At 35.3% G+C, this 27,263-nt stretch overlaps 1 protein-coding gene across 1 annotated transcript; it reads right to left on the bottom strand.

Moving 5' to 3' along the window:
- Positions 1-373: 373 nt before the first annotated feature.
- Positions 374-23,588, bottom strand: LOC122315566 (branched-chain-amino-acid aminotransferase-like protein 1). Its single transcript, XM_043131545.1, has 30 exons — positions 23,404-23,588; positions 23,077-23,146; positions 22,408-22,536; positions 22,235-22,298; positions 22,062-22,149; positions 19,049-19,133; positions 18,662-18,718; positions 18,349-18,465; positions 18,180-18,250; positions 17,462-17,958; positions 15,603-15,700; positions 14,361-14,459; positions 13,673-13,744; positions 12,046-12,138; positions 10,932-11,069; positions 9,661-9,719; positions 8,865-8,967; positions 8,380-8,568; positions 8,174-8,274; positions 7,392-7,446; positions 7,154-7,240; positions 6,439-6,490; positions 5,302-5,387; positions 4,025-4,078; positions 3,477-3,560; positions 2,995-3,066; positions 2,242-2,322; positions 1,568-1,603; positions 936-1,088; positions 374-663 (listed from the first exon to the last, which is right to left on the bottom strand). The coding sequence occupies exons 1-29, from the start codon at positions 23,502-23,504 to the stop codon at positions 957-959; spliced, it is 2,970 nt and encodes a 989-aa protein (XP_042987479.1). The 5' UTR covers positions 23,505-23,588; the 3' UTR covers positions 374-663; positions 936-956.
- Between the last annotated feature and the right edge of the window lie 3,675 nt (positions 23,589-27,263).

Here is a 27,263-nt window from a genome sequence, read left to right as displayed (position 1 = left end):
GTTATTAATGCATATACGTACGACCATTCATGGAGTCTAACGTGCTACAAAGCAATGGAAGCTGATCCGAGTCTAAAGGGGGCTGCATGGATATATAACGTATGCAAAGTGATTATAAGAGAAGCTCACACTTTTTTTGAGGATTAAGGAAGCATATATTCATGCATGCTGCTAATTATGATTTATTTGCACGCTGAAAGTGTTCGTTGTTCCGATGGAGAGTTATCATTGGCATATATATGTTTTAAGTATTTCGTCGGGATCACTGCTTTCGTACTGTGTTATCGAGTTTACATGGTCTCAGATGGCTTGGGATTCTAAGAAAAGCTTCGAGAATTTAAGTTGCGAAAAGAAAAGAAAAAGTGTTCTACAGTAGAAGCAGCAACTGTAGATTTTATTGCTTACATAACCTTAAGCATGTTTGCAATTCCTTCTGTTGTAATATTGCATTCAGCAATACAGTACACACCCAAAAAAGAAGTCGGATATAGATGTACGTACTTGGAATAAGAAATTTATTCATCAGGGCCCCGATGCAAGGATCCCCAAGTAACTGGTAGAAACATTATTTACCTAGCAAGCTTAATTTCAGAAATTGAAGGGATTGGCACCCACATCTTTGTTCCCCCTTCTCTGCAGCAATTTCCGGCCATGACTCCCACACTCCATTGATATTCCCGTGCACAACAACAAAGACACAATAGCATGATGTAAGTTGAGGCGTGAGTTTAAAATTATAGAAAATAACTGAAAAACACTTTCAGACCAACTCATGCTTGTTATTTCATCCGGTTTCTTGTTTTTCCTTAATGTGTTTGCAGAGTTAGTACTTGGACAAATCCACTATAACATAAGTTTTATTTGCTTCTGAAAGTGTTTTCACCAGCATTATATCAGTCACAAAAATCCCAAACCACAAATAGGAGAAGTCTCACCTTTTGACAACATAGTATCAACTATCCAGTCTCATTATGGGCTGGTATTGGCACTCCCGACTCTTCTGTCAGTTTTTTGTAAGCATCTTGCAGTCTTTGAGTCACAGGCCCAACTTGTCCATCGCCAATGATGCGGCCATCAATCTTTACCACCTGAATAAGGTAATTTCATCTACGCATTATTTATCACCAAGACATTATAACATTGAGAGGACACTGAAGAAAACTGACAAGTCTTCTATCTTTTGTTTCTGCAGTATCATATCCTGCTAGTCAAATTCTTAATAGGGCATCAGTTGATTGTGACCAAGCTCTCTCATTTACTCCCTGCTAATGTATTTTATTTTGGTTAACCGTTTGGCTTTGTAACTTCGATAGTCAACATATAGACTATGTCGCCGGCACAACTAAGCCCCGAGTCTATCTTGGGTAACGTAAATGCTATGACTTTCAAGGTTTAAAAATAAAATCTCAAGGTTCAACAATGAAAATAAGATATATAGTCAAACTATATATCTTATTTTCACTTATTTTTAAGTAACATCGGTGCAAATTGTTTCACTTATTATGTGATTGCCACACAGCTTTTAGTATTTCAGAACATTTAATTTATGGGAAAAAAAGGCACCTACCGGGGTGAGTTCTCCCATCGTACCTGTCGTCCATACCTGCAGGAATTTGCCCAGCTTTAACTTAAAACATAAATTTGAATGAAAAGGGTGGTAGGGATCTCAACTAAAAAGAGCAGTCATGAACAAGATATTAACTAGATTTGACTGAATTAGCATTTGACCCATATTCCGTCCATAAGAGTTTTAAGTTAAAAATTGGATGTTTGCTCAGAAAATAAGCCATATTTACCTATCATATATCATAGGATTTCGTCCCATTCAGTGCATCTGTGCTTTGTTAATTTGCAAGCAAATAACTGGGAACATTACTATTAAAAGTGCAACTAATCAGAATAAAATAGCTATGTTTCAAGGACAAATGATATACTTGGACTTATCATACATAGTATGATGTACATGTTATAAGGTATACAATGTTCAGGAATGGCTCAGTTATTTAGTGATCAGGTCCAAGCATAGTTAATCGCCTTCGCCATGGCACCTTAGTCTGACAACATAAACATCTACATTTGAGCATTATTGCCTTGGTAGGAAAAATAAATAAAACTAAGGCACTTGGCTGTAATCTAAATGAACATATCCATCAATTCTTCATACATTCCTACAGTTCTAAGCCAAAACTTGTTAGGGATCTTCACAGCAGAAATACCAAAAAAATAAATAAATAAGTCAACCTCATCTGCAGTGTGGAACTCTGATAGGCTGATTCTTCTCTCCTCTAAGACCAACTTTTCCTTTATCACAAGGTCCATGACCTGCAAACTCAAAGAACAAATTGCTCATATAAATCCCAAAATAAAATATGCCTTACTGATCAAGTATGTATTTGTGACTGAGGTTGAAAATTTGTTCATCTATTGGTAAATATAGACACAAAAGAGCAAGCAAACAGTCATGCAAGCAAGTCATGATCAGTTTGGTTCAACTGGAATGGGTTCAGAACCCCAGTTCATGTTACATTATGACGTATCATTTTCCGAGATCCTCATCTTGTTTGTCTTATGAACAGATGCTTAGTTGTTATCATAGAAGTATAATATGTCGACTGGAGTACAACTAAATAGTTGAATTTAGAGTCCAATAGCTTTATGAATTTGTATCCTGTATGTATTGCACCACTACACCATACTTCATGTTGAATTTTATAGTATAGCATAGCCATATATCACATTATTAGCCCCATCCATGTCAACATCACAGTGGGTAGAGATCACTAGTCAACCTATTATTATAAATTAATTAATTATGTCCCTTTTCTGTACAAAACCACGATTAGCTTAACTAGACTCGCAATTGACAATGCAAGGTTTCTACATTGATTTACATGGTGTGACTGCCCGTTTCCAATTTGAGACTTCACCAGCAAAGTTCAAATTTTCATGGTACAATATAAAACTGTAAGATAGAAAGAAGAACACACAACTTACAGTTGCTCGAGTAATGCCAGGAAGGCAATAATCAGCAAGGGGCGTCAGAACCCGACCTTTCTTCACTAAAAACTGCATGATTAAACAGATAAACCTTTTCCATCAGGAATTTAACTTTCAACATACATGCAATATCATATACTGTATTCCTTCAATCAAGAGGTTTGAGAGGAAATCCTGCCCATAGAGGCTGCCAGGAAATAATTAACTAATAGAATGGTAACATTGTGCTGTATAATGCAGGGAGCATGGATCTACCATCTATGCATCCATGAATAAAAATATTCACTGTGATTGCATAATAGATGTTCATTGCAATCCACATCATGGATGTTTTAGAAATAAGCATTCCAAAAAGTCCATATCATGACTTCTTTTGACATTCATAAATGCTCATCCATATGATTAACTGGAACATGAAAAAACGCCCTTTAATAGATGGAGGTCTCAACCAAGAAACTGTAGGAAAAACATAGGCTTACAATATTTGTAGCATTTGTTTCAGAGACATAACCATCCTTGTCAAGCATGATCGCATCATCAGCGTTTGCATTATTGCCTTCTATCTGCACCATAATAGATTATTCAAATTAATGCTTATCAAAAAAAAAAAAAAAAGATGATTCGAATTAATGAAGATGGAAACTCAAGAGAGAGCATCTATTAAAGTGTATACTACCAGAGTATCACAAATTAAGGGTTTCTACCATGCTTTCATATACTGAGTGAGTCAAATTCTAACAAAATCAAACTGTCCACCCTTTGGTTTATCTTAGGATCAACCCGGGGGCGGTGTGGTTGGCCAAAAGACTTAGTGCAGGTTATCTGGCAGGGAAATTCATAGAGCTAATGCCATTCAAAGCATTGATTAGATTAAAAGTGCAAACCAGGATAGCTTGCCGTTTCCATACACATCTAAGGGGAATTTTTCCCTCACCCGCAAGCAAGGTAAGTTAAAGGATCATCATTTATACAAAAATTGAGTATCATCATAGTCTTGGCTCTTAAAATTTCACAAATAGGACAATACCTTTGCAAGAATGTTGTTGAGGAGATTGTTGTGATGAATCTTTGAATCCAGATTCTGTTGAGGGCAATAGCAAAGAGTCGATCAAGTTAGATGAATGCAAGCCACCACAACCTAAAATAACCTTGATTTCTTTTGAGTTATAGTTGAATTTAGATGTAACCACGGTTTTCCTCCATCACAAGCGAGGCCTTTGTTTTTTTAAATGAAAGCAGGGGGCATCACCCGATTTGAAAAAGAAAAAGTTACTTGTTGAATCAAACCTTCAGGGACCAGCATTGAGAACAATGTATAATACCAAAGAGAATCAACTTAGTTAACACAAAATCAATAATTTAGCTAAAGTAATAAAGTATTAAAAATGAAATAAAATAATTACTGTTTCATATGGTGTACACAACAACATTGGGTCCAAGAATTTGGAGGCTTTTAAGGGGAAACCTGTTCTTCATACCCTATATACCCCTTTTCAAGTTTTAACATTTTTGTCTCATTCGGATCACTGTGTTAACAATCCAAGAGGCCAACCACCACTTACAACATCCAAATACCAACAGTGATCCTAAGTCATTAATTTAGGAGAGTTCCAACTAAAGCTCTTCATTATTTGAAGGCAAAACCATTGATTTAGGGAAGTTCCAAATAAGCTCAACATTATTAAGCATATGATGTTCCACCCATGCATATCTTTCCACATAATACAAAGCGGATTCATTCCAGGCCAAGAATTGAAACTGACTGATCACATTTGATGCCTGGTTTAGAGAGTAACTTCAATTCAACATTTAGCCTACTCCTAAGTTATTAGGATTTCCTTTTTTTATTTATACTTGCCACAGCAAGGGCTCTACAGCTCTCAATTATTTTGTTTTCTCTTATACATTCCCATATTAAGGGCTCTAGAGCACTCAAAGTAATGGTTCCTAAATGAGAAATATCTTAATGAAAGTCAAATATCACTATTGTGAACGGAAGAGAATGAACTGACACCAAAGATATTCAAGAAGAACATAGGTTAAGCTTTCCTGTGTTAAGACACGGGAAAAAGGTTTTTTTTTTTTTTAATCTAAGCTTTCCTGTGTTATCACTATTGCGAAGGTTTTTTTTTTACCTTCACTATGTATGTAATAACCATTAGAAAAGGGGGAAAGTTTTCCCGTGTTAAGACAATAGAAAGAGGATTTTTTTAATCTTCCCCATGCAACAACATTTCTTTTTTTGTTTTGGGGTTTTTTTTGGGGGGGGGGGGGGGGGGGGGGGGGGGGGGAGAAGAACCTTACATTTGGCGAATTCCGACGCGTGGTAGCAGTCACCAGCATTATACCATGGGTATTATCGTAGACAGGGGGCTTCCATTCAGGTAACACTGCATTTTTCAAAAGAACAGCAAGAATAGCCTATGCCTACGGTTATCATAGAAAATTCTATTGTCACAAAAAAAAAAAAAAAATCATTTTATCATAATTATCACGCAAGGACGAAAAAAAAATTATAGTCTAATGAAAACTATGTACAACAGCTAAAGCGTTGCAGGCAAACCAATTCTGAACTGCTCCGGAAGCCCAACATTAGCTCCATTGGCAAGTTGAGTATGATGGAACAGATAAACTCAACAAAACACCCTAGCATACGGGTAGATATCCTCAATAATTTGAAAAAGATTATAATGGATCTGATAATAAAAATTAAGTTTGAACCTTGATTTAGAAAAATCTATCAAGCCCATGGATGAAAAACTCGTGTTCAGAATTCATATTTCAGAAAAACTTGGGAGTCTCCATGATCTCTTCAGCAGTTAAAGTAGAGGAGCCAGTCACCACCAAGTACGGTTAAAGCCATTAATATTTAAATTTTGATGTACCATAGCTGGAGATCACAATTTGGATAACTACGTTTTGAAAGCTACTGAGCAGGGGTGATTTAGGGATCCTCCCCAAAGTTTGTATATTGGCACGGAAAAAAAGACAGTTTAACAGAAGGGTTGACAAAAGACTTTTTAGAACTACAGTGAGTTCATTGGGCAACCAACATATTAAACGGTCAAAATCACACAAACCATGCAAAATCCATCAATTTTTATCCATGCCAAAAGGATTATATTTTTAATCAAAACTAGGCCAAAATCCTAGAAGAACCTTTTTGAGGCAGGTTCTCAAACTCCCAGGCTTTTTCCTACTTAAAAAAAGGGGAAAAAAAGATTTCGGTGTTTGGTTTTGCTGGTCTCTTTGAGAAACTAGTCAACCATGCAAAACACTCAAAACAGTTTTTTCTCTCACACAAGCAAATTCAAACACCTCTCTATGCTCCACACATGATTGTGCACATTTGGGTCCAACATGCAAATCTTGTACAGGACAACGAAGAATATACAGTAGTTTCTTTTTTATTGTTGCAGTGGACTCGGAATTCCCTCTTACCAATTAAGGTGCATCCATAAAGATTGAATGCCGGACTCATGCCAGAAGTAACCTGAAGAATGAAGGGATGAATATGGCAAATAAGTAAAGCACAGATGAGCCAGAAAGTTAAACAAGAAATTCCTTATTTTATTATCTCCGTCATGTTTATTTTTTTAATAGGTAACAGCGGAAGTAACAAATGTTGGTGAGCAACAATTGAAGGGTCAATAACATGGTGACGACTGAAATGATATCTTGGCCATTATGGCATCGTCACCAGTGAAGTGTTTATACGATATTAAAATAAAGAAGCAAATTAAATTTCAAGAATTAAAAGTTCTTAATCCTATCATCGCCCTGCTTCAATACGGTGAAAAGATCACTACCAAAAGAAAGTTGTTCAACAAATAGCTTATTGACTTGACAGTGAATAGTCTCCAAAACAGCATGTTTAATGGACCCTCTAAGAAGTGTAGTCCATGTGAAGGTTCCAACGAAGCATACACCAGTTTTTTAACAAAGAAATGAAACGGTGTAATCCACACGAAGGTTCCAACAAAGTATATACTAGTTTTTTAACAAAGAAATCAAACAGGTAGTGTGTTAATGTTATTTTTATGTGATTTTTGGAACACATGCCTCTTATATTGCTGTTTTCCAGCCAAAACACTAAAATGCTAACTATTGCCAACATGAATTAGGGAAAAAAAAAAAGAAAGAGAGGGAGGGAGACCTTCTTGCCACGAGTTAGAGATAGCCGGATGTGTGCATTATCAAACATTCCATTCCTAATGAGAGTTGCGAAGATGGCGTCCTTGACCTGCATTGATGCAATGGTTACCGGATGTACCCTGGAACTAATTTCTTTTGCCCAAGATGCAGTTTGATTGACCATATACAACAGAAGGATACAGTTAAGGCAGTAACAGATTAAAAGAATGACAGAATAATAGTTGTCTGAAGACCCAAACCTCTTCTCGAGTAGGGACATTGTTGAAAGCCAAAGCCTTTGCTGAGTCAAACAACCTAACGAAAAGAAAAAGATATCAAAGATTTCACCAGGCATCGTTGATGAAGGAGCCCAGAATGTTTTCATCATGGAAAATTTAGTCTCCATCCATCTATTTAAAAGACCACCACAGAAATGAAAGAAAAAAACAAATACTCCATGATTATTCATGACTTTGTGAGAGATTTAAGAAAAATAAACATTATGCTGATGGCAATAAAAATAAAGAGTACATGATTACCGCTATTGGAAAAAGAATATTGCACTCATGGTTCATTTACATCATTACACAATAGTCAGAAATTTATCTCCCAACAAATGCATGACTCTTATAAACTCAGCAGCTGCTCGCCAAATTTTTTGGCAACAAAATAAATTTCAGAAATGTCTATCAAATAATTTAGACTACTTGCTTTCTTCATAATTGATTCAAACGTGTAAACTAATATCCTGCTCAATGAACTTCAATCAATTGCTCAAATTTGCTAATACAAAAGCATCGTGAATATATTCTCCTAGACACTAAGACACTAATTACTTTGTCCTTAATTGATTATAACTCTTCAAACCAATTTCCAGCCTGCAGGATTCAAGATCTTCATTTTTTTTCAAATTGGCTAAAACAAAAGCATTGTAAACATATTATGCTAGAAAAGTCTGAACCATATCAAGAATGTCCAGATAATGAATCACCACTATGCATTACTCGTTAAACCTCTCTTTTCTATTACAGTTTTTACTAACCTGTCTAAATGCTCATCAAGCTTAAATACCTTCCTACTGTAAACTCGAAGACCCTCCCAAACAGAATCACCGCCTTGGACAACCGAGTCAAAGACAGAAACCTAAACGGGTAAGAGAGTAAAAATAAGAAACCTAGAAAGCCAGTGCAATGTAAGTTCAACTATACAGTGGAGCAGATCTTAAAATGTCCATTTGTATGCACATACCTTTGCACTGTCACGGGGTAAAATCTCATCACCAACCCATGCAAGCAGCTTCTTGTTTGCAGGAACCGGAAGATTAGGAGGAGGCAAGGGGGCCTTTAGAAGGGATGATGTCTGCTTCACATGGCGCCTAAGCATGTTGTACAAGGGTAAACTTTGCTCCAGCAAGCCATATAGAGAAAAAGGAAATGTCTGAAAAAGACTTAATAGTTTGAGTATAAGCTCGTTAATATATAAACACAAAATTTTCAGTATCTCTCAGCTTATATGCTTATTTCAATGCTCTAGTTGCTTTTATCTATCTCAATATTGATGATTTAATGGAACTCCACATAAAATCCCTTTTTTTTTCTTTTTTATTTTAATCAGTGAACAAAATTTTATTGATCATAGGAATAGGCAAGAACACAAGTATAAAGGACTTATACAAGCATATCGCCTAAGCATGCTATCAAATTAACATGTTAGCAGAAATATAGGCCACATACCGCAGGATATTTATTTGCTGCTTGAAAACCTGTTGATTTATGTACACTTTTATACCACCATGGTGCCCAAATGCCATCTACTGGTTTTGGGCCAGCTTCCCATCTGAAAATGTTGGATTGTAAATTTGAAAAATAAAAACATAATTTGGGAAATGAAAAGGATTGCATTCAGAGAAAGAAAATCTTGCCAAATGCATTTTACAACAATTTTGAGGGAAAAATTGATGGATTTCATGGAACCCCAAGATATAAGAAACACTTAATGCAAATGTCAACTAAGAAAAGAAGAGTCCTTGAAGAATATTGTCAAGACGAAGGCCAAAAAAGAAAGTTGCATAAGATAGGAATTTGATGTTAAATTGCAAATGTGCATAGTTGAATGGTAAAAGAAGATTACATAACTAACCATAAATTATAAAGAGAGGGCTTTAATGATTTCAATTTTACAATTTTCATTGCATGTCCAGTAAAGAACGGAGCAAAAATACTTGAGCTTTTATTGCACCTAAGGTCATATACCAACTAAAACTTCACCTATTAGCTTTTGACCAATACTACTCTACATCCTTTATTTTGTCATCCTTAGTCACACTTGTTGGGGGCACATTTTAAGTGGTTGACGTATAAAACCACTTTTAATGCACCACATAAACAGTGTGATTGGAGATGAAAAAATCAATAATGAAGATCAACTCTTAGTTTTTTCATGCACGTGCATCTTAGGGTTACTCACAAAGAGCACTAAAATAAACCATGTGAAAGTATTTAACTCCTAAAGGGAATATATTTTGCATACTTGAGCATCGCCTCTTGAAAGGGAATATCCAAGTCATCACAAAGACCGCGCAAAGTAGCCTGCCGTCAATAAGATCAGTATGCAATATATACAAGATATAATATTTTAGTCATTGACCATGTTCTCTAAAGATAAAAAAACAGTAAGCAATGGATAATGGATGAAAAGTAAAAAATATGTGGTAGAGAGAGAAAGAGAAAGGGAACAGGCAAGTCATAAAACTAACTTCCAACATTATATGAAAAGAGGCTAGACAAAGCTGACTAGTCAAACCTAATTAGAAGACAGTCCAAGATCTAGACTAGTCTATCGCCCATGGAGCTAATGCCTTCTCATGTATAAAATGGGAAGGGCTTGAATAGTAAGAAAACACAACTAAATACTCAAAAAAATATAAATTCTTTCAGCAGAAACCTCCAACATTAAGGCCAAGAGAACATCATCTAACTATGATTTTATTTTTTTAGTGAATCATGAATATTTTGATCGTCTTTCACATATGCTAATGCATGAACAGGTCAAACAATCAAGAAAGTAAGGATCTATAAACATAATTACTTCAGGGAAGTAGCACTTGTTATCTGATAGCTGACTATATTGCATCCTCCTATTATTGCACCAATGATGACTAGTTAGTACAACAAGCATTTGTGGCTTAGAAGGCATTCCCTTGGGTCATTATAGAGTCAAGGTTTTTCTAGACTTAGTAAGTGTCATGAGATTTCTATTCCACTGCATATGGAAATATGCAAGTTCTTCATGCAAATTAGTAAGCGTCATGAGACCTCAATTCCATTGAGGCATGGAACCTCACCAAGGCAGAGACTTCAGACAGCCCTTGGGGAGTAATAACCCCACCAAAACCATGCAACAGGTAATCAAGGAAACTCGTAGTGAGGAGTAACCTAGGATATCTAAGTCTACAGCTCATTTCAGGCCCGTCCTTTGACCATTAGGCCGCACCTTAACAGGACTAGACTACATGCTGATGGGTCTACAAGCAAAAATATAATAAAGACTTTTATCACTTGGAGCCAAATTAAATTTCACCAAAAGCTTGAAAATCAACACGGATCTTCTTGTTTAAGCAGGATCGCAATTAACTCACAGTAAGCATACCTTTCACCATTGCACCACCCCATTAATATATTAGAACAGCACTCACAGAATTCCAGAATAAGCAAAATCCATGAGCAATATACAATTGTGTTCAAACTTTATGCAGAAAAATCACTTCATGATAAATCATGATAATTATATAGCAAGAATACCTCAGGATCACGCCGAAGATCTACTGCATCAATGATATGCGGGGCCTTTCCCAACTCAGAGAGCTCATTGTATATGGAGACTAGTTCTGCCAAACCTAACTCACGAAATGATGGAGGCACTACTTTGTCAAAGGATGGCTGAAATGCATTCCCGATCGAACATGTAGCATATGGAAGTTAGTGGCAGGAGGAATAACAAACCATTACCATAAGAGTCTTTAAAACCCATATATAACGAAAAAAAAAAAAAAAACAGCACTACTAGATAAAAGCTCAAAGATCGAGCTCATCAACTACATGCAAGCTAACATCCAAGCAACTGATAAGTTCAACTATGTGAAAGCTACATCCAAGCATACGTAGTTCTTTTTTCAGTTTTGTTTCACTCTGATGACCCTTGATGAGAGAAAAGTCCAACATATTACATGGCATGATCTCCTGCACTAATATGCCGTCTGGTAAAATGAAATCAGCCTTCAGTATGACTCCATCAAATAGAATTGTTCGACGTTCATGAACCCCATGCTAAAGCTCCAAAATGAAATTAGCCAAATTGATAGCCACTGTGTAGCCATTAAGCCTAGCCTTACAAGTTACCAGAATCATCTACTCTTGAGAACACCAACTCAAATAAAAAGTAAAGAAACTGAAACTTTTAAAGAGGAATAGAAATTTTCAGAGAAGAATTTTAAGACACTAGAGAATCACCAATGTCTCTCTTTTTGCATAATTTGGGGGTTTTTTGGCAACATCATTTGCTGTGCATCAGTTGTGCATCAGTTGGGAGCCAACAGATGCGACTGCCTTTTCTTACGTATGAGACCCCTTTTTTCGAACCAAAAAAGAATATATTTGAAAAGAGTTATTTTGGCACCAAATGCCGCCATTATGGACATCTAAAGCAGCCTTCCTGACAGTTTCTGACAGAAAGGACAACACCAGCAAGTGTCTGAGATTTTAGGGCCAAATTGACAAAATAAAAAATTAACAAATAGATAGCTTAGGGAAATTTAGAGGGACCAATTTGAAGTTTAGCCTAGATTCTTGTAATAAAATTATACTTCTTGAAGAGTGTGAGGCAAATTACAGATAAATCAATTGCATATGTACTTACCAATATATCAAGAGGATTTCGGATCAGTATAAAGTGCTTTCCTTTCTTCATCAAATCACTTGGCAAACCAGAGAGGCGTTGTTTTGCAATATGCTGAAAAAGTGGAAGTGAGGATAATTTTATGTAAATCATGGATTCAAATTCAACTATTCTACTCAAGTAAGTGAGATAAATTCTTGGGAAAATCTTCAGACAAATTTTAGGTTGATTTGCAACTGAGCAAAAACTAAAGGTAGTAAGAGGAAATGACTGATAAAAATCTTGATTAAAATCCAACACATAATTATCTATCATATATCATAAACTTGAAAAAATAGTAATGTGGATTTTAACAATGAGGATTTATCTATGGTTAGCATATCTAAGTTCATTCTACTCTTCAAGGATCCAGTCTAAGGATGATCCAATACACAGATAAATGGATTGCAAGCTTCAGATGTTTTAAAGCAATGATAAATTCTTATATGTGAGGATGATCTAATAATAGATTAAGGGAAAACTATCACTCGAATGTTTTTCAAAAAGGTCCAGTTCATTTCATCTTTTGTGATAATTAGTGAAACAAAAATTACGACCATTAAATTAACAAACTTTTGTTTCAATCTATCACCATTGTCAACAAGAACAGGTCTGCATATACTGATTGAATAATGTTTTAGTTTTTCTTCTTCCTAATTACTGGAAAAAAAGAAATTATTATAATGAGAATTCTTTTACATCACAGTTCGCGGCCACACAATGTTGATAGATCTTTTTTACTCTTATTAGGTTAGGTATCCTTCAGTTTATCATAGAATGTAAATATCAACAAAGCTTTCATCAACTAGGTTCTTAAAGTGATCCCAGACTTGAAGCGGGACCAAGACAGTACCAGAAGACATCAGCACATTTGAAACCACTAAAATCCATCTCTGAAAAACGTTTAGCAGCAGGTTATAATCCAATAATGTAATTACCTCCTCCAGGTATGTATCAAAAAAATAAAAATAATCCAATAATTTATTGCAGAAAACGATCCTTTTATTGGAGCAACTTTTAGATCTGAAGGACTTCCACAACCAAGTCTGAATTGATTGGACAGTGGCAGATACCCTAAAAGGTGCACTAAGGCAAGGTTTGCTGTTTAATATTGTTGGTAATATGCTGTTCCTGCCGGCATACATCATATATGTGGAGAAATGCAACTCTTGCATATTGCATCTTGTAACAGGTAGTAGTCTGACAACAAAATTTTTTTTGTAATAGTTAGTTTATCACCTATGAGGATCCTTAAGGTTTGCTATAAAATATCCCTGGAAATATTCTGTTCCTTCTGTCATACATCATATGTGTGTAGGATTCACTTAAGGAAACAAATATATGTGCACGATTTCAAAAAAAATCGGAATGTCATTGTTTCATATTGCGTCTGGTAACAGGTAGTCTGACTACATATTTGTAATAGTTAGTTTGCCAACTATGAGATTTGGTTTTTCTTTTTGTCTTTTGGATAATTGCACATTCTACCATATTGTTGTGTTAAAGTTACTGTATTGTTGAAATAACAATCATCTGAAACAGTAAATGATTTTAATTAATTTGATAAATAATGCATTCTAATTGAATCATGGAAAATCCTGTTGCCTACCTTACAAAATCGATACTTCTTTCTTCCCAGGCCATAGATGACCTCATTGACAGCCTTATTTCCGTCTGATTCCTAGTCCAATCACACAACTTAAATTTTAATTTCATGCAAGAGAAGAAGAGCAACAGAACATAACATATTATTAAAATAAATGGAAATTTAAAAAATAGGAAGCCAATAGAAGATGATCTAAATGTAGGAAATTAAGATGCAAAAATAATCAGATCTCACTGAAATAATAGAATGCAGTCAACAGAAATATAGGGAAGAGTTATAGAACATGATATTCTAATTAGGAAATCACATGGTCCAGCCTAAAGTTGTGATGATAGAATTATCAGGAAAAAAACTCCTCTCTTGATCTCAACTTGTCCTGTATTTGAATTTTTTACCAAAGAATTGCTCAACCTCAAAAATTAAAAGTTTTGTTTTCATTGTTTTGGTTGGTCATATGACATGTACAAGGATAGCAATTTGAATTCAGAAAATTAGCCTGACATAGCGTAATTTCCTGACCTACACCAGTCTCAAATTTAGTTCTTTTCATTTCATGTGTATGCTAGTTTTTATATCTCTTATGGTAGTCAACCTCCTCAATGAAGCCAAATCTAACAAGTCCAAAATGACGTAGTTGGTCGATGCATGAAAAACAGTCTGAAGACAAATTTCAAGTGTTCCATTAACATACCACTTTGGAGAGTAGCTCCTCCCTGTAGGGCCTATGAATGCCAGTAACCCGCAGGAAATGTGCATATAGGGGTTCATCAAGCACTTCCATGTCATCTCTCTTAAATAAAGTAGACAATTAAACCATAAAAAAAGTACATGAGTAAGAAGAAAATATGCTCTCATCTTTCAGCAAGCAAGAAAAAAAAACTAAAACATGTTGCCTACTTTTCAGGACCCAAAAGAAACTGGCATAAAGCTGTGCTCATGAGGCAATCTCATAGTAACTATCATTACTAACTAGCCCAAGCCATATCTAACATTATACATAGAAAAATGAGTAACCAAAAATAATAAAGGAAAGACTGAGGTATCAAAGGGACATCATGGAGTTCTGAAAAAGAAAATTTCAGCTGTGGTTCAAGAAAAATTTTCATGAAAGGAGAATTAACGTTGGATTCCCTTTAAAGCAGAGACTTTTTTAACAATGCTGAATCGATTTTCAAAAAGAAAGATTTGTAATAAAAAACGACCAACGTTTTTTTGTTCCTTTTAATAAGCAATTCAAGGTAACTTCTATTGCCGATAGAGCATAATCAACTTCAAAATGCTACCCAACAAAGAAAAATCAAATTTTAAAACAATGTCAAACACGATTGTCTAGTGCACAAGGCTGAAAACCCCAACACATGAATTGAGAACCAAAAAAAGTTACTTTTAATTCTCATCAAAACTAAGGCTACTGATAAAAAGATTATATGTATCAAAGATTCAAAATTTCATTAAAATGTACTTATAAAAAAAAATCATTAAAATGTTTAAAATGCGTGCTCCAAGTATACGGGCAGTATACAAAAGAGATGCCTATCTAGAAAGAGGAAAAGATACAATAAAATCGTGTAAACTCTACCAATTAAAGTCTATGGAAGTTCCAGGGAGTAAAGTATGGAAAACAAGGTCTTGAGCTCGTCCATATAAGCCCATCTGTAGAAAAATTAGCCAAGATTTCTTTGGAAACGAAAAACATTAATCATTCCTCATTTTATTGCAAATAATATATTAAATCCAGAAAAAATCACCTACGCTCCGTTAGGCAGCTGAGGGAAGGCACAACACAAAAAGAACCCATTTAAGAAAAACCACCACCCCACTCAACCATATCACGCAACAAAAAATTCAGTTGACTTTCTTTCCTTTCCCATCCTTCCTTTTATTTATATGTTGTAAGCAACCAGACAGAGAGAGTTAACGACGGAAGAATAACCTGAGCAAAAGAATACATGAGACCGGTACTGAGGGATCTCGGAGCGGACCATGAGTGAATCACCTCCACCTCCATCTCTTCCTTTTGTTCTGCCATTTCTTGATAATGGGATGGAATATAAGTGATCACTTCGACTTTTTTGTGAGAGAGATGCTGTTCCGAACTTCCAAGGAACAGCAGGTACTGTTACTCTAACACTATGGTTTGGTTTTACGCACGGTTCAATGCTTGTGGTGTTGAAACTGGAAGCTTCACTGTTAAAATGAAGAATGACAAGAGAGAGAGGAAAAATTCTATTTGTCAACACCTCGTAACGTATCTTATATTTATTTTTTAATGTTATATAGATGGAGAGTAAAAAATTTTAATTAATTTAAAAAATTAAATTTTAAAAAAATAATGTGTGAAAATTATGAGTAGAAAAATTTTAAAAAAAAAGACATTTTGAGAAATTAGTGCTAGCAGGGGTCAAAAAAATATCGATAACTGATGAGTTTGGTCTGATATCGAATTTGGTTCTATTTGATTCTATTTTTATTTTTTTAAAATTGATTAAAATTGATCCGATTTTTATTTTCTTTTTTTTAACCCATGATCGTATATATTAATTTTTAATATTATATAAAATAATTTTATATTATATAATAAATTATTAATTAATATAATTCTAAAATAAACAGTTTATTTACGTGTCGACCTGTAAATGATAGAATTCTTTATACATCAATCTTGAAAATTACATTCTTATATCTATCTCATTTTTCTTTTAGAAAAGACAAAGGTACTCTTCAAAAATATTTAAAGATAAAATATTATAGTGAATTTAAAAATATATCTTAAAAATATAAAATATTATTTTATAATTAAAAATTTTATTTATTTAATCCCGCTTGCGCATTTTTGGAAGTTGGAACCATCCTGGATTCTACTGTAATTACCAAATGCATGTGGAAGGGGCAAATTCATACGTAGGAGAGAGGTCTTGTGTGGGTAGTATTACTTTTTTTAATATATAAAAATTTAGTTACAAGCATAACTATATATTAATATATGCATTAATTTAATATGATTAGTCAAAAAATAAATTTTATTAAAAACAGTACTAATTTAAATTTTAAATATGAAAGAATCAGTATTGGTACGCAGATTAATACGCGATTTTGCTTGTACGTAATTAAACTCAACCAACTTTTCAACTGTAGACAAATTTTTAATTAAAAATATAAGGAAATAATCAAATCTGCAAATAAAGCACACCTGATAAATTACTTACATTACATGATTTGATTTGAAAGATAAATTTTAAAATTTAAATCTTACAAATCAAATTTTATAATTTAAATAATATAGATGATATGCTCTATACACTAATTTAATAATAGAATAATTCATACCCAAAGAAACTCATAGGATTGGATATCCAACTATAAATAATTGAGAAATGATATTTACAGTCCTAAAATGTGTAAGCCTCCTGCACTCATTTTAAAAAAAGTGAATACATCTGAGATTCATATAAAAAATCACTTTTTAATAATAGACTCTACTTTTTTTCAAATGAAATTCCCTGGATTTGCACACCATAAAATTAAATCTAGCATTATTCTAAACCCTTCCCCACCAGCCTCCATCTAAAATATACAAGGAGCGCACGTCACACTACAAAGATTTTGGTTGGATATCGAAATCTTAATTATTCAAGAAAGAAAAGTCAGAAATCTGAATACAACAAAATTTCATTCTGATGGATAAAAGTCAAAAAGCTATTGACAATGTCAACCAGATTGATATCTGAAACAAAAAATGAGGAGAATCAGACTCCCAAGCGAGCATCTAAAAATATCGCGAGGTTGCTTAACTACATGACAGAACAAGTAGTCTTACTTTGGATCTATCATATGACTGCATGTAAGGAAGCAAATTGATGGGTTTGAGAGTTTCAGTTAGGTCTGTAATAGTGATGTTGGCTTGGTCTACCAGAGAAAGAAACTGATTGAATGTGTCAACATTGCGAATAATAAAAGCAATATAAGCCAATGGTCCTTCCCTTGCCCCACAACTTGAAGTGCTATCCCAAATTGTTTTGCCTCCACAAGCATCAAATCCATCGCCACTAGCATTGGTATTCGCTTGCTTAGCACCATTGACTTTACCATCCAATCTGTCGTCCTTTTCATTGGCATTCCATCGATTAATGTGATTGACTTTATCATCAACAGAAATACTATCTGACAAAGAGCCCTGCCAACTGTCATTCTGCTTCTGGGAGCATGATTTCTTCTGGGTCAAAAGAATTTTAAGTAGGCGAACAAGATGCGGGAGGCATACAGGATCATATATTACATCTGCACCCAAACTGGAGAACAGGGAAGAAGGGAATAGCATTGGCTCAATACGAAAACAATTGATAAACACAAGTGGAAAGAATCTGGAGTCCCTCCATGGATCCTAAGTTCCAAGTTGGACGAGCAGCACACTCAACCATCTATGGGAAAACCTTGCAATGAAATCCTGAGCACAAAACTAAGATGTTCTAAATATTCACGTGAAGCACAGATAATTGAGTTGAATACTCACATAACATCAGGCCTTAAGTCTTGAAGCCCACTTTCAGATGCAGATTCCCATGGCAGATGAATGCATTTCACCTGATAATTAATATTTGTTTCAGCTTCAACTGCTATAGGATCCTTTTATTATGTGATCAATATGATAAGACACTCCATTCACCATGACCGGGGCTCACCATATTTGGACCTTCAGTAACTCTTCCTGGACCAGCAGTTCCAATGTTCAAATTATTGTACTCCAAATTACGCTTCATGTTCATTAATGTTGACAGGTCACCATCACTCAATATGACCTGTGTCAACCACAAATTCTTCAACGGGTGATCAACCACACGGAATCTCCAGATAATATATCTTTGTCGAATAAGAAAAATAGTACATTTTAGGAACTTCTATTAAAAACAAACCAGCAGATTTTAATAAAGGATGTCAAATTTGTAGTAGAAGGTCTAACTTATATTCATCAAATTTAAATTTGAAATAGCCTACCTTTGAGGCTTTCACATGGGCAAGACAAATGCCAACCAAACCAACACCTGAACCAACCTGTTTTCATATCTTTGGTAAGCAAAGCAACCAGCAATCAAAGCTCAAACCGTCAAAATATGAGACATACATGGTCCAAAAAAATGAAACAGAAAAGACTAAATAAATGCAGTTCAAGTTAATAATACAGAAAAGGTGGGAAAGCCAATTAAAGCAGGTAAGAAAATGTTTCCAAGATGCTTCCTACTAAAACGTGATTTAGTTGATTGTCTTAAAAGATTTTGTAGTATATGAAAAAATCCATCTCATTGCTTAAATAATTTGTGATTGTTACAAAGACCACAGTATATAGATTCAATTCCATGAAAAAACCTTAAGCGCAGACCTTACCTCAAAACAGGATTTATTAGAGACTAATTCAGGAAAAGAAAGTATGAATTCTGACAAAAATAGACTCGAGGGCCAAACTGAACACCTGCATAATCCAAGCCATAATTAATTAATATTTTTCCAAGATGTTAATGCAACTAAATGAAATAACTTTTATTTCCCTACTCGAAAAGAAAAAGAAGAAAAACTGAATTTTTTTTTATTTAAATCCAGATGGGTCCAATATGCAAGAATCCAAAACTAGTCACACTGTCAAATGGTATAAAGGTCAGTCTCTGGTAGCAAGATGGAGTATAAATGTTGAAACTGCCTCCTCTCCACACATGCTTCGTTCTAGGAGAAAAAGTTAAAGTCCATGGGAAGCAGACAAACCATTAGTAGTATGCGAATAAGAATGTTTGATCCGTTGTTGGGAAAAATTCAAAAGAAATTAGCGGGTTGGAAAAGCAAATTGCTTACTTTTGGAGGTAAAATTATTTTGATAAAACATGTTCTAAACAGTATGCCAATTCATATGCTCTCAGTAATGAACTTTCCAAAAGGGGTAATGTCGGAGATTAAAAAAATTTTCCCAAATTTTCTTTGGGATTCTTCCATTAAAAATAAAAAGAGGAAATGGATATCTTGGAAAACTATTTGTTTGCCAGTAGAGGAAGGTGGACTTGGAATAAGAGATTTGGAGGAGGTTCAAAATTCTTTACTTATGAAGTTCGCCTGGAAATTAATTATGGGAGGTTCGCTGTGGTCGGATTTTTTCTCCGCCAAATATGTGGGCAATGTACACGTCTTCAGTCATGTCCTTTGGCAGACGAACTCGTTTTTGGAAAGGAGTTATGCGATTAATGCCAACTGTTTTATGTAATTCAAGATGGCAGATCAGGAATGCGGAGGTCAGTTTCTAGTATGATAATTGGCTGGGAGATGGGCCTTTGGCAGAGGAGCATTCGATGGTTGGGAATGGGAACTTGAAGGTGCGTGAGGTGATGGATACAAACGGGTGCATTGTGGATGTCTTGAGATCTCTTGTTGCAGCACCGGTGGTTCAGAGAATCTTGCAGGCAGGCTTTCGGTTGAGGGAAGGGGCTGATGAATGCATATGGGTTCATACCGTTGATGGTAGCTTCACCACAAAATCAGTATGGAATTTGATTCGAAAACAGGGGACTATGTGCCCATGGAGGAGATGGTTGTGGAAGGATTACGTTACAGCTAAGATGTCGTTCATGTGTTGGAGAGCGAGACGACGGCTTTGCCTGTGGATGCAGTGGTTCAACAGCTGGGGATTCCTTTGTGTTCCAAATGTTGCTGCTGCGTTGAACCTAAAGTAGAAACATTAAATCATGTCCTCTGGGAAGCGGAGGGGGCCACGGCAACATGGAGGTTTTTTGCAGCAAGTTGTGGAGTGCGGATGCCACAAATTCGAAGTTGGGTAGGAGTGATGAATTTTTGGTGGAGTCGTGCGAGGGGATCTTCTCAGGTTGGTTGGATTAAAGGAGTTCTACCAATTATTATTTCTTGGATTCTTTGGAAATTCAGATGCAAAGCTAAGATGGAAGATACACCTTATGACTGGAGGAACTTGATCCGGATGGTGAAGGTAACGTTAATGGAGGTTACAAGCAAAGTGCGCCAGTTTAGAAAAATTGAAACACAGGATTTACGTGTGCTGCAGGATTTAAATTGTCCCATTGCACCAGTGAGTTCGAGAGTGCCGAAGTTGATAAGGTGGACGGCACTGGATATAGGAATGCTAAAGTTAAATGTGGATGGTGGATCTTGGGGTAATCCGGGAATGTCGGGTGGTGGAGGTGTTGTTCAGGATGCACAGAGGAGAGTCTTGGCCGGATTTGCACATTTTTATGGTCAAGCGACGAACACAATTGCAGAGTGTCGTGCTTTAATTGATGGATTACGGCTGTCATGCTCTTGGATTGAGGGATTTCTTGGTTGAGTCCAACTCTAAGGTAGTGGTTGGTTGGTTGGTATCGGGTAATTGTAAATATTGGTATTTATGGGATTTTTGGGAGGAAGTTAAGGTGCTTGTAAGCTTGCTTAGGCCTTGGATCCGACACAATTTCAAAGAAGCAAATATGGTCGCGGATTTTCTGGCTAAGGAGCGAGCGAAAGGAAGGATAGAAGATTTTATGGGGGAAACCTATGTTAACGGCAAATTTCAGGGTCTAGTTCAACTAGATAAATTGGGAATTCCTTTTTTCATTCTTGATGTATTTTTTTATGGTATTCCTCCGTCATAAGTGAGGGTTTGATTAATAAATTTGGGACGGGGTTACTATTGGACATGTGACTTCCTTCTATTTTTTAAAAAAAAAAAAAAAAAAACCAGACTCGAAAGATTAACCAATCAAACCAATATCTCAATTATTTCACGGCATTGTCAAAATCCTTTTTAACTGTATCCACCTAAATAGCACATGCTGCTTACAACAATTCCCTGTTCTAGCAACTTGGTCTTACACAAATTTATATCATAAATGTGTTTCCAAGTGTGTTAGCCGGCCAAATTCATATAAAACCCACCTGACCACTGTAGCAGAAACTAAATCCATACAGATTAAAGAAATTAGTAAGACTAGAAAATCAATCCTTTTCATTCATTTAACCAGGCTTGAAATTGCTGCCTCGTTCTTTATTTTCCTCAATGGCTAGTCATCGTTCTTACCGACCAACTTAATAAACACTTACAAAATTCAGGGAATTAGTGATATCTTACAAATGATTTGCGAGAAAAATCACATTATGGTTCCAATTCTTAATGAAAAAAAAATATTGTTCCAACCGATGCAATATGATCAAAAAAGAGTTTCAAAAAATTAATGAATCACATCCAAATTCTTTTTCTTTTCCCTTCTCTCGGCAATGATTGAAAATTTTTTCCAAAATTCTTACAGTTTGATACTTGTTTATAATCAAACTTTCACACTGAAAAAACTCATCAATGTTTTAGTTTTGCAGGTATCACCTGCAAGATATAGGCATCAACAATGAAGCTTACCCAGTATCTCCTTCAAGCATGTTGAGGGAACATTGTAGTGGGACCACCAACTTCCTTGAGTTAGGACAACTTGGAAGCCCAGAACAACCTAGAGGTACCAAAAATCAACTTAAGATAAGCTGATGCAAATGAATCAGAATAGCAACCAAGATCAAATGAACAAGTAGTTTTACCATCAGGAAAAAGAAATGAAATGAATTTGCAGACCCTTGCATTTCCTTTCACCAAATTATCATCCTACCAAACAAACAAATTTGTCAGCCTAGTTCAAGTAATACGATTCCTGAAATAGGAAAAAAAAAAAAAAACATAATTAGTTAAGAAACCATGTATTCGCAAGCTACACCTTCAATGATGTCATGTAATAAGCATATTGTTCATATAATTCATCCAAAACAACACCATGGTTTAGCTCAACTTCAGTTATAAGCTTCTTTAGAAAATTCCTCCCATAAGGCGCATGAGATTTTCCATCCTGCATTGACCATTCAACTAAACAAAGCATTATACTTGAGGAACTAGTAAGACATAGGATTTGCTGAGACCATGCAGGTCATGGAGATTATTAGCCTGAATGAATATTGATATGTAGTTCAAGATCATAAAAGTAAAACGTCCCGTCTACTGAGCCCAATGCAACTAGACTCTGCCCTGAAACGTATATTCAAATTTAAGACTATTTCATTGCCTATTCACACCAAAATATCAGTTAAAAAAAATTGGACGAGAGACAAAGATGGGGACTTCAGAACTTCATTGACTAGAAACTTATGCTCAGATTCACGAGGAAAGGGGAAAAAATCTTTCATGCCCCTAGTTATTTACTTTTCTTTTCATCCACTTTTCATCTACCAGACAAAACTTTGCGCCTAATGTATCATCTCATACTAAGAACTAAGCCACCAAGTCCTACAACACGTTATACAATTTGAAACTCAAGATATTAATTGATAAATACAAAATTTAAAATTTTGATATAAAAAAATCAATAAAATAGAGTTTGGAGAGTTTTTACTGCTTTGCTCAGGCAATGGTCCCATATGAACCTCTGTACTTTCTCGGTAACTGATCCTTCACCGCATACCCTAAAGTTCAACAAACCAATACATTCATAAAATTCTTAGCTGTTATAGTCAAGAATCAAGACGAAGAAGGTGCAATCTAGCAACGCGCGTCATAATTGGCTAAGATGCAACATGCCATGCTAGAATGCTCTGGTGCTCGACAGAGTGTAATGGTGACATAGAATGGGGATACTATGGTGGTGTATGCTAAACATGTGCCGTGATTAGCTAAAGCGTGTCGCTTGTGCATGTGTGTGTCAAAGTACGCCAAGGAGTACCGGGCAAAGGCAACCAAGGATTCGGCGGGCTCCATGGCAAGGAAAGCTGAGAGCATGTAAAGAGATGAAGGGGTTGAGGGATGGAGCTCTTGGGCCGCCATGGCTGATCAACGGTCAGGGTTTTTCTGGTTTTAGGGCTCGAGAGAGAGCGAGAATGAAGAAGACGTCGAGACGAGCCTTTTTGTGGAAAAAGAGACGCCCGTGCTACAAGTCGTTTAAGAGAAAACAAATAATCGTTCAGTATTTTATTTGAATACTATTTTTTTAATATATTAATTCATCACGTTATACTTTTATAATAAATATTTTCATCACAAATGATTCATCGAGGCTATAATTATCATATTTGTTAAAAATCTTATATAACAATTTTGAAACGTAATATAATTTCAAAATATTGCTCAGTGTACAGTATTTATATCACAAATGATTCATCAGATTTATGGTATTTATTGCTCTGTGTACAGTATTTATGAGAGTAACACTGGGTACTAATTATAAATATATAAATTAAAAGTGAATCCTACTGATAAAAATTAATTTTTTTTTTTTTATATATTTTTAAGGTGAGATCTATTTTTCTTTTACCAAGGCTTGTGCAATACTTGTGTATTTAGAATTTGTATAATTTTTTTTTTTAAATTGTAAGAAAATTCATGTGACTTATTATGTCTTTTGAGCTTTTTGGCCACGTGTAGATATTGAATTGAGTTATGAATAATATTATTTTATGGGTCCCATTAAGACGAGTTTAACTTTTTTAAATTGAGATGATTTAACTTTTCTAATTGATATGAATTTAATTTTTTTATAAAAAATTAAAAAAATAGTAAAACTTGTTAATAATTTATCTAAAATAAATTAAATTTAATTCAACAACCACACACAATTTACTTTTTAGACTTTACTTTTGGGCCTTACTATATACTTCCCTTCAATAAACTTCGACTCCGTCGTGGGCTGGTTCATATAAATAAGAATTACATAAGTATTTCGATGTCATCATAACCAAGAAAGATTTGGTTCGACTTTTATGATAACATTTATGTAAGATTGAAATATTCAGATAAAGAGAATTTTACATTTTTATGAGGTGGCACTATCATATTAATTTTTTTTTTTTAAATAGACTCCATTCCATTTAATAAAATTAGAGTTATAATTGTGACTAATCAATACAGAAAAAATCCAGATTACTAGCCAACGCCTATAAATTTCTTTATGACGGATATTGTCTTAACTTAATTCTATAAACTCTCTCCTTACAACAGTCAGTTGAAAAAATCATCTGTTAAAAAACATAACTGAAACGATCTCTCTTTCGAAAAAAGAGAAATCCTACCACGCTCCACCCTCCTAAGGAGGAGGAGTAAAAACACTCACTTTCTTCTAGCGGAGGAGTGAGACAATCACCCACCTTCTTTCAAAAGAAGGAGTGTGGCTCTACTGCTATGGACATCAAGTCCAATAGCCTATTTCTTTTTATTTATAAAATAAAACAAACAAATTACTTAAAAAAAAAACAAAACACATGACCCAGTCTAAAACAAAACATGGAAGCCAGCCTTAACACATGGGCCCATTAAACAACAAAACACATGGACCAAGTTTGATTGCAAGTGGGAGATCTTAGGGCTTCGTCATAATCTTTATGCCGCCACCTCCCATTCCTCAGCGAGTCCACCAATGCACGAGCACCGGCTTCCGCAAGAGGTTCATTAGAGCTGCACTTCGGCACAAGCACTGGCTTCTGCACATCCATGAGTCATACGTTTCCGCACCTTTCTCGCACGCATGTTCACCCTCGGCCGATGACCCATCCCACCCTGCACAGCATACTGCCACTCCAAAGGCCGTTGTTACCTTTCGGTAATGTCCACCATGGAGTTTCCGTCTACTGGGTAGACTAGCCACGTTTGCAAAAATACTTATTTCTCTATTTTATGCTCTGAAAACAGAGCATTTACATCAACCAAACCCAAAACGCCGCTAGTCCAGGTTGCACCCCACCAACCGGGAGCAACCTCCCCACCGATTGAGAACAACCTCCCCTCTCCAAAATAGGGGTCATGTATGTTGTTCCTCATCGCCACTTTTCCCAAGAAACCAATGCCATCCCGTTCTTTCTCCATCCACTTCTTCGACCACTTCTCGTTCGTAGCCCTAACTGCACTTCAATTCTGTTTTCAACTGGAGAGAGAGAGAGAGAGAGAGAGAGAGAGAGAGAGAGAGAGAGAGAGAGAGAGAGAGAGATGAGCCATTGAGATCTTAGGCTAGGCGCATGAGCTACGACATCACGCTTTCACCGCAGTCCATCACTGAGAAACCTTATTCCAAACACCAGACATAGCAAAATAAAAAAACAAGCTAACTAGAAAACATTAAGACAGAAAGAGGAGGGAAGGGGAAGGGAGGAGGGAGCTTCACCCTATTGGGACGGCTGTGGGTTTTATCATATTAATTGGTTATAAAAGAGTTGTGTGTATTTCATATATATTCCTCTTTTAAATTAATTGAGAAATATTACATTTACAAAAATATTTATAAAAAAATAAATTTACATACTAACGTGATTTGATTTGAAGCACTGAATCTATTTATATATAAATTTATAATATATCACATGAAACCACTACAATTTTTAATTTTGATTTTATCATAATTGTTTGTAAATCAAGAATTTCTTTAAATTCGGCCGGTACTATTTTAACACATCTTATACGTCAACCTCATGACATCCATTGATACAATATTACAATATTGTCAAATCTACCTCAAATTAATATTGGCATGCCTCTACGTTAGTTTGAAACCCCAAAACTATTACCATGGTGGTCCATAAATATCCAACCTTATGGGGTTTCTGGTGTCAAGCTTGATCTTTTATATACATGATATATTTGTGTTTGATCTATATTTTTTTTATAAGAAGCATAAATTCATTCATATAAAATGAAACATGGATACATAATTCAGTTACATTACGGCATCTAATGAAACTTGAGATATAAGGAAATCAAGACATTGATGCCACCATTGGATTGTATCTTTCACTAGCAAAGCGTGACTAGTCAGTAAGTGAGCAGCCTCATTACCCTCTCTCCCAACATGCCTAAAATCTTCGTAGCAAATGATGTAATCTGATAACTAAGGGACCCAAAATAGTGAGATTTTGTTCTCTAGAAATCATAGCTTCAATAATAGACAAAGAGTCACCTTCTAGAATTAAACCATGCATACCAACATGAAGAACCATTTGTAACCCTCTAAGCTCAGCAAGAACTTAAATCCCATCCACTTCAAACTCACCCACTTCTCTCTTGCTCAATGCCATCAATACTTCACCCATATCATCTCGTAAGATAATCCTAATTTCAGCAGATGCAAAATTTTTAAATATAGCCCTATCAAAATTCAATTTAACCTTATCTAATGGTGGAAGCTTCCAACAAAGTACTCGCTCCTTATGCATTATCAATTGATTAGCCTTGATGGTAATAAAGCTTTCAACGTACCCAATATAATTATTAACAATCTCTTGAATATCACAGTCTGAATTTTCAAATAACAAGAGATACCTATACTACCTAATGCCCCATGAAAGTCTGAGGAAATGAAGAATTATAGAATTAGCTTCCTCCACTAATATCCTTAACAAAGTCTAAAACTCCAGATTCACATGCAAGAACTGAAAAATGAAAGGACATCAAAGTTTCCATATCTGTCACAAATTTAAGCTTCCCCAAATAACATGAATATAACTCTCATATTGCATCTTGCATTGATCACAAGTCGCTATAGGTAGAATACCTATTTGCAAAAAAATCAATTTGGTGGGTAAACTATTAGTACATGCTCTC

The sequence above is a fragment of the Carya illinoinensis genome, chromosome 7, assembly GCF_018687715.1.
Source record: "Carya illinoinensis cultivar Pawnee chromosome 7, C.illinoinensisPawnee_v1, whole genome shotgun sequence".
Classification (NCBI taxonomy): Eukaryota; Viridiplantae; Streptophyta; class Magnoliopsida; order Fagales; family Juglandaceae; genus Carya; species Carya illinoinensis.
The sequence above is the reverse complement of the archived record's forward strand: the minus strand, read 5'-3'. Positions and strand labels throughout refer to the sequence as shown.